The sequence below is a fragment of the Alligator sinensis genome, unplaced genomic scaffold (assembly GCF_000455745.1).
Source record: "Alligator sinensis unplaced genomic scaffold, ASM45574v1 scaffold379_1, whole genome shotgun sequence".
Taxonomy (NCBI): domain Eukaryota; kingdom Metazoa; phylum Chordata; order Crocodylia; family Alligatoridae; genus Alligator; species Alligator sinensis.
Genome location: NW_005842001.1, coordinates 2,059,458 through 2,077,997, shown reverse-complemented (window position 1 = coordinate 2,077,997; position 18,540 = coordinate 2,059,458). Strand labels below are relative to the sequence as shown.

Genomic DNA, 18,540 nt, shown 5'->3' with positions numbered 1-18,540 from the left:
CCGATCCGGTTGTCTCGACATCCTCTTTGCTGTCGCTGTCCGTTCCCCCGCGGGGGGTCAGTCTTGAAAGATCCTGTGCCAAGTGTCCCTCTGCCAGGTGCATTTGGCTGTGTCCCCACCCTCCTCTGCTGCCAATTTTCTGGTAGTAGGACTGGAGTTCAGTGAAATTTAACACAGTCGACCACCTCGAGGTTCATGTGCCTGTACATCAGGACGTTCCTAGACTTCCACAGAGCTCTTCTAATTCAGGATACGAGCTGATTGATGTGTACTGACGGACTCCCCTGGTGTTTAGTCAGGTGCCCGTATAGCACCACCTCTCTTGACAGCTGTCTTGCCCGTCACTGCTTTGCAGAGCCGCTTTACCTTCTTCCACACCTCCTTGATGTACAAGCAGAACCATAGGAGGTGATCAATTACTCTCTGTGGCTCCTTGGCAGATTGCCTTCGGTTGCCCCTCATTGGGAGGGCTTGGTGGGCTATCAACCAGTTCAGGTCTTGGTGGTCTTTACGCAGGTCCTTGTTCTGAGTTACAGCGGTCAACCAAACAAGTTCACTGTTGGTTCCAGGCGGGAGGGGAATTTAGCAGCTATCTGGGGGCCTGCAGCCAGTTTCCTCTAAGCAACTGCCCCTCCTCCCTGCCAGTCCACGCGGTTTTCAAAGTGGGAGCTGGGGGAAGGGAGTAGAGGGAGCTTGTTTTAGGGGTTCCCTAGAATTGTAGCCCCCACCTTGGGAGAGCTCCAGTACACCCATCCCACCCTTCAGCTGTGGCTGAAAAACCCTCATACTGAACTCGCTCTGCTCCCTTTCCTCCCTCCCATTCAGAAAACAGCTCAGAGGCTGTAAGGCAGGCAGGCAGGCCCAAGTTTTACAGCAGACGCTGTTTTGAAACATCTTCATCTGACCCCTCATACAATGAGGGTTCAGATTTTCATCTGATCAACCATTTTTGAAGTGGTCTGCAGCCCTGTACTTGCTTGGTCATGGTGATAGACTGCTTTCTGTGACCAGATTGGACGAGAATTGTCACTTCTCTCTGTGCCGCACATGAACTGCTTCAGCGCTTGCTTATAGAGGAGGAGTCTCTTGTTGCAATTGCAAGCAAAGAGACCATTATGAAATTAGCTGGCAGTGTCTTAGAAGCCATGACGGCTGTGATTCCAGAACACTAAATTGCTTTTTTTCACTTTGAATCCTGCTTTAGCATTTTCCCCTAATTATTCTCATGGAACTGCAAGACTAAACTCCCAACAATGACATATAAAATGTGAAATGACATTTAAAAAATGGTGTCCTACTTTGGGAGCATATATTGGGAGACTTGTGCTTGCACCTCAGGAAAATTTTGCCGTGAATCAAGTTAATTCTGATAGATTCTCATTGTGTAGTTTCTAGAGTTTTGAGTTTATGCAGTTTTGTGATACATTCTTTGCTTTGAAAAAACTTAGTGCCCAGCACCTGCCTCTTACTTTAAGTCTGGAAGCAGCAGTTTTTTGCACGTGCCTATGGAAGAAAAGATTTGCTATTCCTTTGAAAACAGCTGTTCTAGCAAGCCGATAAGGATGTAGAAGTGATCAAAGTCATGACTGAACTCCCGTGGAATTTGGATTGGTGCAATGCATCAGATAATTACGATTGTATTATCATCTCCTCTAGGGATGGTGACTTGGGTGTGATCGCTGACAGAATTATTTATGCTTATGTAGGGTCTCAACATGTGGTTTCCAAATACTAAATGTCTCATTCTATGACATTATGTAGGTGGCTAGGTAGGTAGATATTCTCATTTTTTCCAATGAGTAAAGTAAATCCCAGGGATTTCAAATGATTCATCTAGAGCCAAGAATAGAACCCATTAATCCTGGCTCCCAGCTTCCCGTTCCAGTTGCTACTCATTCCTTTTCTGGGCTAGGAAGGTATTAGATTGGCAGTCAACTGTAGATTTAGCTGTTTATGAAGTGTGCTTTTTTGCTTTGGGTGGATGAGTATAATATAACCGTCATTACTTAATTATCACCTAAAGAAAGCATAGGAATTATAACTCTTATCTTCTTGGTAGCATATCTGCTACTATACTATATACCATCTAATTGTACAGTCATATTGTTGCCATGGGAATGTAATAATTGCATTGAAGAAATAATAATTGCAGTAGTTCTCTTGTTTTGTTAATAGAGCAGAGCACTGGTATTAGGATAATTATAGCCATCTTTAAAAGGGGTGGGATCAAAGCTGACTGTTTATACAAACGTTAAGCCCATTAAGGGGAACAAACCATTTATAAATGAAAGCATTTTGTATAGCATGCTGCAAAATGAAAACCCAGAACAAAGCCTGTTGCATCACTACCCGCTTCTGTTCCTTATCCATAGTTTGGGTATCTTGCTCTACCCTGAAATGTTCTACCATGGCATCAGGTAACACTAGTAATAAATTAATTTCCCATGCACAGATGTGGCTTTCAAACTAATTTCCCAATGAAAAAATATATCTGGTACTTTCCATCACATAGTTTATATGGTTTTAGAGTCCTGACCTCTTCTTAGGCACGTGAGCCTTAGACATACCTTAGGGTCACTGCTAATTTGGGCAAAAAAAAAAGCCCACCATGCCTATCAGGGAAAAATATGGTTCATCAATTGGCATTACAGTTTTAACAAATGAAATGCTTGTGACAATGGGGAACTTGCTAATGTATCATAAGTAACCAAAGAGTCTGTTTAAAAAAAAATAAATTCTGCCTAACCTCAGTTATAGGCAAGGTTTAATTCTTGTCAAGATTCTTCATGAAAACAGGCCAGGAGATAACAGAAGAAAAAACAACCCGTAAATCCACAAGCCTGGAGTTTTTCATATATGCATGTGGTAGGTATTTAAATTTGTGCCATCTCATTAATTTTTCTGGGAAGGATTATGATGTTACCCAATCATGCCTTCAACCATATCTTCTGTGCAGTTAGAAGTACATTTGTTTTGGGATCAATACAAGATGGATTTGCAAGTGTATCAGCTGTAGTGAAATGCACAAAACCTTGATTACGTTCTTTTATTTTAAACTTAAGAAATGCTGGAATTAAGATTGCACAGGCAGTATGATACAGTCTTTAATTACACGAGCAAATACCTTTTTCCCTAGGCTCCGTCTCATTCAGTTCAAGGAATAGACAAGGTCATTTTAATGAGTAGCTATTCAGTATTTTGTTTTCTTCTTATTGTTTGATACATAGCCTTGTGCCTTATTTCCTGCATGCTATTTAAACTGCACTCTGAAGAATGAAGTATTAATTTTCTCATGGACTTTTTTATGGTGCTTGTTGCTATAACATCTGAGTGCCTTGCAAATATTGATGAATTTATTTTCACAACAGCCTTGTGAGATGAAGGTGTAATATTTCTCCCGTTTTACAGAAAAGGAACTGGAGATTAAAGGTCAAAGGTATCTAGTTTGGATGCTCCATTTGAGGCACCTAAGCCTAGGTTTTTTTCAGAGGATTTAGCTTTTTAGAGAATTTTTGTACATTCAAAGCACACTTACTTCCGTTATGGGTGTTCAGTACTTTGGCAAATAACATCCAAGCATCTCAGATTAGGCTTCAGGAAAACAGTGCTCACTTGGGGCTCCTATATAGGAACGCAGAGGTTGCTCCAATGCACTGGAATTCCAGCGCGTCCGTCCAGACTCGGTAATCAAGTCTTCTGGATTGTGGTATTTACTGCGCTCCAGCAGCGTCCTGTGTCTCGTGTCGGCATCCCCACACTTCAAAATGGCAGCAGCAGGCCTGGATTAATGCATAGGCGAACTAGGAATGTGCCTAGGGCCCTAAGTGAAGAAGGGGCCCAGTTTTGCTTATTTAAATATTATAATTATTGAGTGAAAAAAAAAAAATAAGGGCCCATGAGTTTTTGCCTAGGGCTCAGGAAAGGGTTAATCTGGCCCCTGGGCAGCAGGTCGCTTGAACTAAAGCTCATCAAACAAGCTTTAGTTCAGGTGCCCCTGCTGCCATTTTTAAGCACGGGGGCATTGGTACAGGAAGACACAGCAGGGCTTATTGCAGCTCCAGGAGCCACTCTAATTAAAGCTCCGTCCCCCACCCCTGGAGTATGTGTAAAAGTGCCCCTAGTGATCACCTGTGAAAAGTTTGACTTATGTGACTTGATTAGGTTCCTGTAAGACCTCTAGCATGGGCACGGGTAGGAAGAAGTTTCTTGAGGCTGCGTTCAGTATCCTTAACCAATAAATTTTACATCCTTTCCCCTGCTTCATAAACCATGCAAGTAACAAATTAGTCTAATTCTTTGGACAAAAGCTGTCTTTGCTTCTCAGCCCTGATTTCTCGCTAAAGTAGCTCCATTCTGTGCACTGAATGAGGCAGGGGGTCTGTGGAAAAAATAATATGTGATCATGTAATTAAAGACTTATCATAATGCAGACACACAAGGGAGCTAAATGAATGTTGCTTAGGCAACCTTAATTCTGGCACTTCCTCTTCTTTTTATTTTTTTTGGCTGTTTGATTTTTACAAGCTGAAAAGTGTTCTTTTGGTACAGATGTCTATGTAGTTTCTTAGGATTTTAAAAGCAAAATTAAAAATAATAAAACCCCACAAGAGGTTCTACCACAAACCATCACTAGCATCTGCAGTCTTGTAGATCTGCATCATTCAGATCTCTACCCCTTGCTTTAGAGGAGTAAGTGATAGCAGTAGTAGATTATCATCTCCTGTGTGGATCAGGAGTAGAGGTGGATGAGATGCACACTTCGTCATTGGGTTTTATTGATATTTGGTTCTGGGTGTGGCTGTAAACTGCATTTGACTGGAGGGCCTGGTAGCAATGTGGCAGGGCTACTCATGGCATGGTAGCTCCTATAAAATACCACAATGTTGTAATCTTCAGAGTAAGGCGAGCATAGGGTGCTGGAAAACCCTATCCTCCACTGTCTTGTGGGTACTCCTTGGCTGGAGAAAAGCTCAGGAACATCACCAAGAGAGAAACGTGTCCTTGCTGAGGTATTAGACAGTCAGCAGTAGTTCTTGGATACTGCCATAGAGCAACAGATACAACCATCAAGGCACTGAACGTCTGGACTTGGTCTGGCCTTTGGACTTAGTCTTAATGGTCTAAAGGGAGGATGGTAGGTCTTGGGCAACCTCCACTCCTCCGTACACTTGCCTAGGCATACACGTCAAAGGTACAAGTGGATTCACAGGCACCTGACTGGACCTTTTATGTGTACACCACGATCTAGAGGATTGACGGTTGCCTACTTTATTGGCATTTGCTGACAGCAGAAGAATGGTGCAATTCAAGAATCTCAGGGCACTTTTATGCATGTTCTGGAGATGGAGGAAGTGGCGCTTTAATTAGAATGGTTCTGAGAGTTGCTTTAATTAAAGCGCCACCCCGTCTTGTGTATCAGCAAGGCATTCAGATGGCGGCAGGGGCGATTGAATTAAAGCTCGTTTGAGCTTTAGTTCTATCACCTGTGCTGCCGTTGTTGTCCCCAAAGGACAGTGAGTTCGTGCCCGGTGCGCTTGTGCCAATAAACACACAGGGGTGAAGGATCCAACGTAATCTTTATTTCTGCGCAGAAAGTGGTGCTTGGCAATCATTCACAAAGCAAGCACCCACACCCCAGTGGGCGTCTGCCTTATATAGCTATGTAACAGGTTAAACTTGCTGATGTGATGAAATGTGTAGCAAGCCCAGCAAGTAACCCCCCTTCCAGCTCCCCCCCCAAGTAACCCCCCTTCCTTCCCCAGGACTTTGATACAGCTTTTCTTTCTAGCGAGGCCAGCAATTAAACAACTAAGCAACAAGCAATCTCCCCCAGCCTAAACAACCTACTCTATGCCCTTGGTTAGATAAAATACTTTTTCAAAACATACACAGCTGTTCCCGAAGAAGAAAATGCATAGTAAAAGTTCAGGGGTGCTCATCACCATTCTTAAGTGTGGGGGTGCTGATGCGCAAGATGCAGGAAGCAGCTGGAGTGCGGCAATTGCCGTGTTCCAGCAGACTCGATTAATTGAATCTGCTCTGACGCGCTAGAATTCCAGTGTGTCAGAGCAGCCTCCACGCTCGTGTATAGACAGCCCCCACACACCTGGAGGTGGTGTGCTGTACTGGGCAAAAACTCTTGTATGCTGGGCTTTTTGTCCAGTCAGTGTGTGTGCCCTCTGCTCAGCTGGCTGAATTTTTTTTCTCCTTGCAGTCTCTCGCCTATTCTCACCTCACTGGTTCCCTGGCCTGGTCGCCTTGCTCAACTATTTGCATTCAACTCACCCTGAGTATCCAGTTCCAGTCTCCTTACTTTGTCAGTCCCAATTTTTCCCAATCTAGACTGGCAACTGAAAAGCCGGGGCCTTTATTATACAAAGAGTCAGGCAGTGTCTAACAGGTGGAGCTAGCAGCTCCTCTTAATACAGTCAGAATTCAGAAAGTCCACATGCTAAGTTTTCCAGGTGAACTCTGTGAATATTTCTAAAATGCCATTTCTTTTTAAATGAAAACAAAAGTTCTACAGCTCGTGTAAAATCTTCCAGAGCCAGCAATCTTTGCGTGCTGTTCAAAGCTTTACCTGCCTGAAAACTGCTGGGAAAGACTCCACCTATTAGGGATTGCGGTGTGAGAACTGATGGTGCCTGAGGGCTCCATCTTTTGAAGGAGCCTCCAGATAGTGTTTTTTTTTTTTTTTTTTTTTTAATTTTTCCTTCTCTCTCTCTCTCTCTCTGACTCTTCCCATAAACTGCCTGTATGACCTGTTATCAGTCATTTAACTTCTTGAGAAAATGTGGATGATACTTCTCTTCTACACAGGCTTCTGAGATGTATCCATGAATACCAAGTGGCGATCAGATACTCTCTGATGGTGATGATGAGGTGACAGAAGTACCTGACTAAATCTGCACCCTTACTTGAGAAGTCAGCACATGGTTATACTGACATTCACCGTGTAATTAACAGCTCGTCAGTTTCATGTTGCTGAGAAAAATTTGATCAGGCACAGCTATGGTTTTGCATGATAATTCACTAATTTCAGATGTCTTTCAGTTGACTTGTTTTTGTAATTTCTTTCGATAGTAATTCCAATTTCTTTAACAGTATTAGCTGTTCTAGTTAACTGATTTTTAGGCAGATATTTGTCTCTTGTCTTGTAGTCTAGACAGCCATGATTTACGATCGGCAACCCATCTGGTGAAATGCCATGGGATTATACCTATCTTTCAGTGCTCAAAAGATTGCAACATACTCTTTGCAAGTGTTTTCACAGTGGCAACTGATGAGCCAACCATCTGAAGGGGTTTATTGCAGGAGCTGAAAAGAAATCTTGACTTCTGCTAACTTGTTATGCAGATTAGGGCAGCAAAATATATCATCCCCACTAGGGGTAGGTGGGAATTTTTCCAATGAAAGAGATTTTCATCAGGAAAAAAATATATATCTGGCAAAGTAACTTTCCAGTTTTGACCAGAGTGGAATTTCTGATTTAAAAACAAGAATAACCAACCCAGTCCTCTACTCTAATAGCCAGGGGTCATGCGAAATCAAGAATCAAGTCCCTGCACCAATCCTAGAAACATATGGCACTGACAGACAGCATCTGCTCTATTTTGTTGTTTTGAGCAGGACATCTCAAGCATTTTTGAGGGGATTCAGACCATCTAGACCATTCCTAATAAGTGTTTGTCTGGCTTGCTTTTGAAAATGTCAAATCACAGGAAGCTGAACTCAACACTCCACCACTTTTGAATGTGGTGGCATCCCCAGTTGAGTACCATAGTTGGTGCTGCTTCAGTTTACCTTAGTGCTTCTCAACTGGGTTCTGCTGCCTCCTGATATAATTGTCCTGTGCCTGCTGCAGGGTCAGTCCGGGAAGGGTTGGGACACATGCACATGCTCCTCCTGCATGAAGGCTGTGATTAGCCTAAAGCAAGCAAGCAGCTGCCTTGTACCGTGTTCCCTTCCCGGTCTGGCTTCTCCCCAAAACAGAGGCATGCAGGTGGGAGTCTTGTGCACCTCTGTTTCTGGGGGGAATGTGGCAGGGGCTCGCCTGGAAAGGGTTGTGGTCCAGGGAGCTCATCCCAGTCTTAATGCAGCAGGAGTGTGTACAGGGCAGTTTTTTACCTAGCAGCTGCTGCTATAGGACATGTGAGTGGGGGGGGGCTCGTAGCACCCCGTTTGAGAACTGCTGCCCTAGAGCATCCTATTCCACCTTTATCTCTCTAATTCGTTTTTCTTAATATTTATCTTTAGTCTCTCGCTGCAAACTAGGACTAGTTTTTTTGCTTTTGGTGATGGTGGAGAACAGTTGATTTATATTCTCTTTATAACTTCAAAAATCTGAAAGCTTATCTCCACACCTCAATTTTTTCCCCGCTTCCTTCTGGAGTAGACAAACCCAGTTCATTCAAACTTCTTTCACAGGTCACATATCTGTAAACCTCTATTTTTTGTTGTTCTTCTCTATTTTTTTCTACAAGGGTGATGCACAGAAACTGGGCACAGTGCTCCAGCTGAGTCCTTGGCAGTCTGTAATAGAATTTTTTCCTGTTTATACCAAGAATACATCATAGAAATAGCTTTTGCCTTTTGTTAACTCGTATTCAGTATGTACACCCTAAATCCTTTTCTGCAGTACTCTGGCCTAGACAGTTAGCATTTTTGCTTTTTATTTACTTATTTTACTACTTGCTTGTGGGGATTGAAGCAATAAATATCTCTGCCTTCTGTTTCATCTGGCTGTTTTAGTTATGTTACCTGCTGGTGGTTACAGTTGTTGATCTTTCTCTTATTTCTAAGTTATTTATAGAACTTTTCCTTTAATACTGTAATTCATTTGGTACTTCAGCCTGATTTTTGTGGCTATGTGCTTGCACTACTCTTAGCCATGTGGCCTTGTTTTAACACTTTACACAAGTCCTTTTTATTTTATTTTTTTTGATTTTTCAGGTCATCAGAGTTTCTGATATAGCCATATTAGTTTCTAACTGTGCTTTTTCTGCCTTTCTCCTCCTCAGAACAGCTTGCAGTTTTGCCTTTAATATGCCCTATGAAATGCTGTCTGTCGTGAATTTGTTTTCCCTTAGAATTCTTTCTCAAGAGACCCTACCTGCCGGTTCCCTTAATTTGTTGCTTTTTTGGAAGTTAGTTGATCTTATTTTGCTCTGAATGCTGAATATCCAACTATTGTACAAAGTGAAGCAACTTAAGTAGAAGAGCTGGGGAAGAGACTATTGCAGAGGATCTCATAACCTGGTGGGTATGGCACTCTTGATTTAGGGGATTGAGGTCCCTACTAAGAATCACTGAAAAACTTGCTCTCCCACATTTCTGGTAAGTGTTGTAACTGCTGGGGAGTGTTCACTGTCTTGGGGAGCACAGTTTGTGATTTCAGTTATGATCCAAGTCAAGCATTTAAACTAGAGTTAAGTATAGATGTGCTATTTAAGTTGGTCTAATAAGAGATATCAGCTTTACCCAAAGAACCTTGTCTGCGATACGCAGTATAGACTTTTTATAGCAAGCACCTCATTGTGATATTTTGGGGCAAAATGAAGCTGAGCTATTCTAGTTAACTCATGTGCTTTCTTTATTATTGTTGCTACAACATATCCTGAACTGTATGACCATATCTTCAGGACACTTACTTGTGGGTTAGTATTCTGCTGAATAAGGAAGTTCTTGGTTTGGGAGCAGCAGAGTATTAGCAATTATGCCTTTCTTTCTATGAACCACTTCTTTCTATAAAAAGAATCGACTTGCATAGACTACCACTGCATAACTCCAAATTGGGGCCATCTTTGGTATAGGGTGATTGAACCTTCTATTGTGCTCAGACAGGTCAGGTAACCAAGGCAGCTAAAGTAGTAATTATTATTAAAATAGCACAGACCAAAAAGTGTGCACGCACAGCTAAAGAATACACTTTATTAGGAGTAAAGAGATGAAAAAGCACTTGATCTTTATTCTTGGTATATTTTAAGTGAGTTTACCCTGATTTTTCAGTTTCTTTACACATATGTACAAGATCATCTGTTAAATCTCGCCCATAGCATGGTATAATCTAAGGCAGTGGTCACCAACCAGTGGATCTTGATTCCCCTGGTAGATCTCAGAGCCTCTTGCAGTAGATCTTGGAGCCTCTTGGAGTCGATCTGAGGCTGGGGTGGGGGACTCTGTGCCCACGTGCATGCATGCATGCATGTGCCCCAGGCCAGCAGGTCAGTCCATGGGGGAGGGAAGGGGCAGGGGCTGGATTGAGGCCCCCACGGTGAGCATCAGTGCAACAGAGGCAGGAGCAAGGGTAAATTAAGTGGGGCCCCGGCTGAGTGGAATTTACCTGCTGTGGAGGTGCATCCCCAAATTTTTTCTCCATCTACCTTGATCTGCACCCCTCCTCCCCTCCTTCCAGACTTACCTGCTGGGTGGGGGAGTGGGGTGGTGTTGGCAACGCATGGTAGATCTTGGCAGGCTTTTAAATGCCAAAGGTTAAAAGGTTGGAGACCACTAATCTAAGGTTTGAACAGGGAAATTAAATCTACATGCCTAAGCGATGCATAGTGGTTTTCAGAGAGAAATTGCACTGAAACGCTAATTCTAACACTACTTTTGGTTTAATTTATTTTTATAATATTGCATATGTATTGCATATAATATGCATCTTTTCCCAAAAAAAATAGCTGGTGCAAATGGAAGTGCACATTATATATGAGAAATACAGTAAGGGCGGGTTGTGCTACTTATTGCAATGGAGTAGAGTCAGCCCCCTAGCTGTTCTTGGTTACTTATCAGCATTACTAGGGAAGATCTTTTTTTTTTCTTCTTCATACTGTCTTTCAAAAACAAGATACATATTATGTTCTGGGTAGGGGTGCACCAATGAAGATTTTTTGGGCCGATACCACTGGTCGATTCAATAATGAGCCATATTGGCCGATACCAATCCGATTGCCAGTATGCGAGAACAGCATCTGGCTGGTAAGTCTTTTGGATGAGAAGGGGAATGGGGGGGGGGGCTGACTGAGGGCCCCAGTGGTGAAGGAGGCAGGGGCTGGGACTGGGGCAGCTGCTGCCCAGCTGGGCAGGGTGGGGATGGAGCCATGAGTAGCTTGTCCAGGGGGCATGGGGTGGGGTGGCTTCTGCTGCTGCATGCACCCCGAGGGAGGCATGGGGGGGTGCATGCCCCCCTGGATCTGTGCTCAGGGTGAGGGCAGGCTGCCTCTGCGGGTGGGACTGGAGGCTGCACTGTGCTCTTCCCAGCAGGTGGGCTGGACCAGGGCTGCACTTGGACGTAGCACAACCTGCTCTTACTGTATTTCAATTTCCACCATCTATTTTTGGGGAAAAAGATTCATATTGTATGCAAGATTGGAGTAGGCATGTATACTCTATATGTATGTGTGCAGAGCTCTTTGTAATTAACTCAGCAGTTACCAACAGTTACTGTATTATGATAGATAACTTTTTAATCCTAAAAGAAATATAGTTTTACCCCTGCTGCTTCTTATAGGTGCCGTACTGGTATGTTAGGAGCTTATATGATTATATATCCAGTGGCTTGTGAGGTTCCTGTCCCTGTCTTTGAGGGCTTTTTAATGTGCTCTCTCTGTCTCTCTTGTATTACTGCAGTTCGTTGCACTTTTACTGCCCCACCTGCACTAACACTAATTCAGCAGACACGGACGGGACTGTTTTTAACATTTGAAACATCAGAAATTTCAAATGTCCTGTTCTTCCCCACCCTGCTAGACACACACACACTTTCAGCCCCTCAGAGCCTGCTATCAAAAGTTTCTCCTCCCAAATGTGAAGTTCCCTTCCTAGACCAGCTTATGCTCACCTAAGGTTGAGGACTCTATAAACTTTTGGTCCTGGAGCAATGATTTTTTTTTTTTTTTTTTTTTAAAGATCCATAATTTTGCAAGGGGTATTGGGAGGCTATTTTTCTGACATTGCCCTGCGCCTTGCATAGCCTTTTTGGTCTTTACAGAATAAGTGGATATAAAGTGTTGCCATTCTGCTTGCATAATGTCTTCACGGCGATGTTACCTAACTATGGGCCAAGGGGCAATGCAGTAGAGTATTGGAGATCTGCAATTCGTGGCTTTTCAGAATGTGTCCTCCCATCAGCCTTCAGTCAGATAAGCTATTAATTACACCGTAAGATGGTGGTATGCTCTGTATATGAAAGGACTTTTTTTAGATAGTTAATTGAGGAGCAGACCAATTCTATACAATGGTGACCAAATTACTTAAATTGCTTGGCATGTCATGGCAAATATGTTGTTTAACACAACTTCATATTGGAGGCTAGAGAAAGAAATGGAAGAGTCCAATTCTCTTTGCAGTGTCTACTTCAGAATAGATTATAGATTTGCTTGAGAATAATGAAATAGTAAGAGAGAGGTGTGTGCACAAGGGAAGGAAGAGCCTGTTTGTGCTTGCTTCATTGAGGAAGTAGTTCTGGAACAGCTGTTAATTGGTGTTAAAATGACAAGCCCTTGGATTTCTGCCAAGGTCAGCAAGACCTGGAGTGATCCATTTGCTGAAAAAGGCCTGGGTCATTTGTTTTAGGGAAGCAGTTGTATACTGCAGGCTGTTTTTACCCTTTAATTATCTTTCCTTTTTTATGATAGTCAAAAGAGGTGCAGATACATTTCCTGGGATGTGTTCAGTGTTCCAGGAGGAGAGTATATCAATTTTAACTTGAATATTGGGATTCAGAGGGTTTTTTCTGCTCTGATTTTAGTTATAAAGCTAAAACTCGGTGAGTTTACCATGCAGGGATTTATTACAGTGTCTACTGAACTAATTGCATGTAGGCTCACACTCTCCCCTATATTTTGAGCCCTAGGTTTCAGCTGAAGTAATCAGGTTTCATTTAATTTTTCTGTTAATTTCAGTAACTGCAACATGAAATTGTATATTGGGCCAAGTTTGCCTGAAACCAGGCCTAGATTCTCTTGAGAGATTCATACAACTTATTAATGGAGTTTTCAGTGGATGTGGTCTGAATGCAAAGTTCATAATGAAGCCAGGTGGGTTTCAAATCCTGATAATAAGCCAAAGTAAAATGGTTAATGGAAGCACAAACCAGAACATATGTCCAGATTCTGGAGGTGACTGTGAGTAATGGACTATTACTCAGCACTACAAAGAAGAAAGCAATATGTTTAGGTGTAATGTGGGGGGGGGAATTAAATATAAATTAATGCCATTGTAGACAGGCCTCATTTGAGACATGCTGTCTATTGCTACATTGGAAGAAAAGCTGGCAAGGTGCAATGGCATAGTATGAAGCAACTGAAAATGGGGAAAAAAAAACTTGCCATAATTGGTCTCTAAAATTTTAGAGAAAGTAAACTAAGGAGAGATTTAATTTGTGCGTGTAAAAAATGTCACACAGGAACAGGAAAGAAGGATCTTGTTTTTTCCAAAAAAAACCCCCGTCTTTTGTACAGTAATTAATTAAGAAAAAGGAGTCATGGGCTGAAATTGAGGTTATTAGCCTTTCAGCAGTTTGGTGGAATTTCCTTAAACAAGACATGATACAGTACTTGGAGGAGCGGGAAAGTTGACAAGCTTTCTGCCTGTCTGTCTGTGATAGAGCTGGACACATTTCTGGAGAGAAGTGGAAGCAGGGAATGTGTTGCTATCAACCTATCATTTACATAGCTTCAAAAAATGACGCAAGGTTATAGGAAACATGCTATACCATAGCTACACATGTGCTTTTATAGGAAGTAAATATGTAAGTAACAGAATGGGAAGTAGAAATTCTGATGCTATTAGCATAAGTACAGAAGGTTTATAAATAGTGGCTTTACTGAATTCATGGCAGAAGTGGGCTGCATGGCTGCTCCTTTAATTTTGCAGGTTCCCCCGTGTTGTACCCCCTCTTTCCCCCCCTGTTGCTGATTGGCTGAGTGGCCCCGGTGGCCCTTGTGATTGTTGGGGGGGCGGGGGGCATGCGAGTGAACCTGCAAGATGAAAGCCACTGTGCAGCCCACTTTTACCATGAATTTGGTTGGGCCCTATTTATAAACTTTACCAAGCAACTTTTTGCCTCACAACTAAACCTACTGGTTAATAAGGAGTGCAAAAGAAATGAATGGGAAAGGAAAACTAGCAAAATAGGACCGCAGCCTTGTGAGCTCGGTCCTGCATCCACACGTTGTAGAAAAGGGAGGTTACTGGAATGCTTGCAAGGATATTATCACTGGATCTTACTCTGAGTTGCCAACGTTTAATGGATTCTGATTATGATGTGTGATAAACCTGATGCCTTCCTCACTTGGTGACTATCCAAAGGGAGAGCACTCGTTGTCTTTACCCCCTTACACACACCCCAGGCTTTGGTCTGATGGTTGCTGTACAACTCCCCAGTCTGCACAATTAAAATATAGAGTCCAGTTCCTTCTCCATTTTGAACAGGGCTGGCTTTTTCATTTTGTGCATGGGCCTTTGAAAGTCGGTGGAGGTAGTCTGAATTCACACCAGTGTAACTCAGAGGAGATTTTGGCCTCTGGTGCTCAGAGTAGAGATGTACAGAAGTCTCCTGGCTTTGTCATGCTAGAACAGCTAGGTGCAGCCCTGGCTTGTTAATAAAAGGATCATAGACTGTTCAAGCCAACCTGGTGCCAGTTTACGCCATTAGATTGAAACAAGATGAAATTTGACTGTGTTGCTTAAGCCTTGCTTTAAATTTTGGAGTTTGATTCCAGCCACCCACTTAAAATGAAACCCAGGGAGTGCAAATCCCAGAAGGAAATGTGGGTGTGATCCTAAAAAATGGAGACTGGCAGAGCTCTGTCTGCAAGTCCCTCGTTCCTTACCAATTCTATAAATATTTAAGCTGATTGGAAATAACGTTGTTTTGTTTCTTCGTGTGTGTTTACTAGGCACCGAGGCTAGTTTTATTGCAGAGAGCAGACTCTTTAAGAGTTCCTAGGACTTATCACACGCCGGAGATGGTTTCTTTGTATTATGCAATACCACTTGAAGTTGTTTTGATAACAGCAATGAGAGAAGAATAATGTATGCTAAAGCAATTTGGCCAGCCTTGAAACCAAGGAATCAAAGAGACCCTTTCCGAGCTGTAAATCACTCACCTGTCTCAAGTCCTTTAAAACCTGTTATCCAGATGATTTTAGGAGTTTAAGGTCATGCCTGAGGCTAAGAGTCTGAATGCATGGTGCACATTTTGATGATAAAACACAATCTTCTTTTATTGAAGTGGAAGTGTTACAGTCAACAGTATCTGTGTGGGAGTTTGATTTCTTCCTGAAAGAAGATTGTTCTTCCATACGAGCAGTTGGCAGATGTTTTAGTATAACAGGTTCTAAAGAAGGTGGAGTTAAGTGTCTTTTAGTTACTTGAGAAGTAACTAGAACCCGCTGTGTTGCTCTTTCAATTTAGTTCAAAGTCTGAGTATATATTTTATGATTAGGAACTAAACCAGTTTTGAGGAGGGCTTCAGTTGCTTGAAATGCTATGCACTTTTTTTGTATTGAGAAACATTTGTTTAATCCAATGCAACACCTATATTATTGGTCAAGTAAATGCCAGATTATGAAGTTTTCCATTTATTTGGAATATTTTTAACAGTTGTTCAAGTATTTAAAAAAAAAGTTGCAAAAACAACTAAAGGAGGATTCGTGTAACTTCAGTTATTTCCCCTTTTTTCATATACTTAAGCATGCGTCATTTTGAAGGGTTCAGTACCATTTTTGTAATTTAGTGTAATTCAGATTCTCAGGTCAAAATTTGACTCTGTTTGTATGTATTAGATGGTATGTGTAGTTATATATATGCTGTAATAAAACCATTTCTGGGGAGAGAGTTGGCAGCCCTCAGTGGTTTAGGACAAAAATTGAAATTTATATTTCCCATAATTAAAATCCGTAGAGAATTCAGAGAGGAAGAATATAGATACTGAAATGGCAACCCTGAAAAATACCAGTTTGAAGTATTTTATGTTTCTTGATGAGCTAAAATGGAGCTATTTGCAGGTTGCAATAACTTCTTCAAATTAATTGCACACTGACCGTGTGGGTTTTTTTCCATTTTCCCTGAAACATATCAAAGAAAAGAAGTTTACTGTGTGTTGTGTTATCTAAATAGAAAGTCTCCAGAGTGCCTTAGATTTAAATTGTATATAGTGCCATAGTTAAATGGGTCATCTTTTATTTATTTATTTATTTTTCTTTCTTCATTAGGATTTGGCCTTAATTGGGGGAGGGAGGGAAAGTGCTGCATTTCTGGTCCCCTGCTTGGTTAAGTACAGAAAAGGGTGAGGAAAGGTGATGTTTGAAATTCCCTATGTTAAATTTTTGTTTTTTATGGGCCTACCACTTTTTACCATTTCAGAAGTTGATTTATCACATTCTTAACAATTAGTCAACTTGCTAATAGTTAAACTATCAAAGCTTTCTATGCCTAAGGTAAGCTGGTAGTTTAAACAGATAACAGTAAATATAATTGAAGACAGCGTGCCAAATTTGGAAAACATGTAAATGATGCATACTGGTCCATTGGTGTAACTGCTCATGAAGAAAACTAGAAGACAGGACTGTGGTTTAACAGAAGCAGACTATAAGGAAGCGTAAACGGTAGACATAGTAGTGTTTCACTTGTACATTTATTAGATGCACAACAGCCAACTTTTCCCATTTTACCTTCTGGAAAGTGTGTTGCACCTGTTCACTAATGTGTAACTTTCACCTCCGTTCACATACGGTGACACACAGGAACAAGACACAGAGGAATAAGGATTGGTGATCAGAGGGCACTGAGGGTCTCAGCTTCTGGGTGAAATGAGAAAGCAAGGTCTTGGCCACTTTTGGTGGCTGACAGGCAGTGGATTGTCACTAGATGCAGTGTTCTCTAAAATGCTGTGTAGTCTGGAGGTGCACTGTTCAATGACTTCTGCATTTCATCTCAGAAAGGCTGGGAAGCAACTCTGCTGTGGGATGCCATGTAATGTTCACACTGTTAGCTGTGAAACATGATTCACAAGATAAACCCAGAGATTGAAAATAGGAATCTGCAGTATCAAACCTCTTCTGACCTGTTGTCTTGCTGAGATGCTTGCAACAGAAAAATGGCTCTAGTATTATTCCATAGTCAGAAAACAAGTGAAAACCTAGAGCTAGCATTTTCCGAGGGGTGCCTAGAGTCTGAAAAAGTTCAGAACCACTGGCTTGGTTCTGCTGAGAATTCAAAACACTATGAAGCTGTCAATAGACATTATTCTAGCATTGCTAGCAGGTGCCAGTACAATAACTACTTACAATATTTCTTGTTGCTTGCCTAAGAGAACGGTTCTTATATCTCACCTTTACTTTTTCAGAACAATCCAATAAAACCCGTTTGAGAAGGTTTGGTTGACTGGGGTATCTTCCCGTCTTGTGGTTGTTCTGCGTGGCCATTAATTGCCTATCCTAGTCTTAACTGCTTGTATATAAATATTACTTCAAAATGTTGAGTGAACAAGTTCTAATTTTCCATTTTACCTAGGAATTTTTTTAGTTGTGTGGTTCAGTTTGCAATAGCTTAATGTTTATGGTACTTGCTTTGTCGTACTCCCGTCCCTCGAAGTGGAACTTGCACATCCAGAGCTACGTTCTGAATGGAAACCATAAGCGCCTTGACTATATAACCGAATTCCAAGGTTCATCTGAATTGCTGAGATAATTAGTTTGGTTTTTGTGTGTTCTTAAATAGACAGTCATTCAAATATATGTGAACTATGGTGCAATTGGAGTCTTTACTTGCAAGCTGCCTAGAATGTGGCAGAAACTATGTAGTCTGAATTTCCTTGGATTTCTAATGAGAGATTTATTCATATTATTGATGTAGAAATTGTGGCCCATGAAAGGGCATTTAATGTTTCTGTGTGACTATATCCACGTTGCTCAGTGGATAACAACAGAAAGGCTATATTTTTAGCTCTGTTGCAACAGTGAAAACACTCATTCAACAAAAACTTCTTTAAGTTGCTGTACAGCAGTGTCCTCAACCTGAATATACTGCTTTAAGAGAAATAAGCTATACACTGGAAATTATGTGGGTTGTTCAGTTACAATTGTTGCAGGTTTCTAATGTGACACTATTTTAGCACAATTGTACTCATTTTGTAAAAAATGTCTTTTCTTTATTCCCTTAGGACCAGCAGAGGTTCCCATGATGTCACCCAATGGATCCATCCCACCTATCCATGTGCCTCCAGGTTACATTTCGCAGGTAAGCAGCGTCCAGAAAAAAAAATTGAATTATTTTTTTTTTTTAAGACGTAGGTTTGCATCTGAGGTCATTAGCACTGATTCATTTGGCCAAGGATATTCTTTACTTCCTACTGGGGGAAGGATCCAGGGCATATAGGGTATGGGCATATAGACTACCATTAGGTAAGCTGGGTGCCCTTGGAGTGTGTCATCTACTTGTCTATACGCAATGGCTCTTACCCAGTGGTAAATCTGAGGTAGCTTACTCTACTTTTTCACAAGGGCCAAGCCACCTCTTGTTTTACCATAGTCT

General features: G+C 41.7%; 1 protein-coding gene across 5 annotated transcripts in view; it reads left to right on the top strand.

The window, feature by feature from the left end:
- FNDC3B (fibronectin type III domain containing 3B) overlaps nt 1-18,540 on the top strand; it is a 354,529-nt gene that overhangs the window by 157,194 nt on the left and 178,795 nt on the right. For all 5 annotated transcript variants that reach the window (XM_025201761.1, XM_025201760.1, XM_025201762.1 and 2 more), the window contains one exon: nt 18,170-18,246. In XM_025201761.1, coding sequence (XP_025057546.1) covers nt 18,170-18,246 — 77 coding nt within the window. The remainder of the gene's footprint in view (nt 1-18,169; nt 18,247-18,540) is intronic.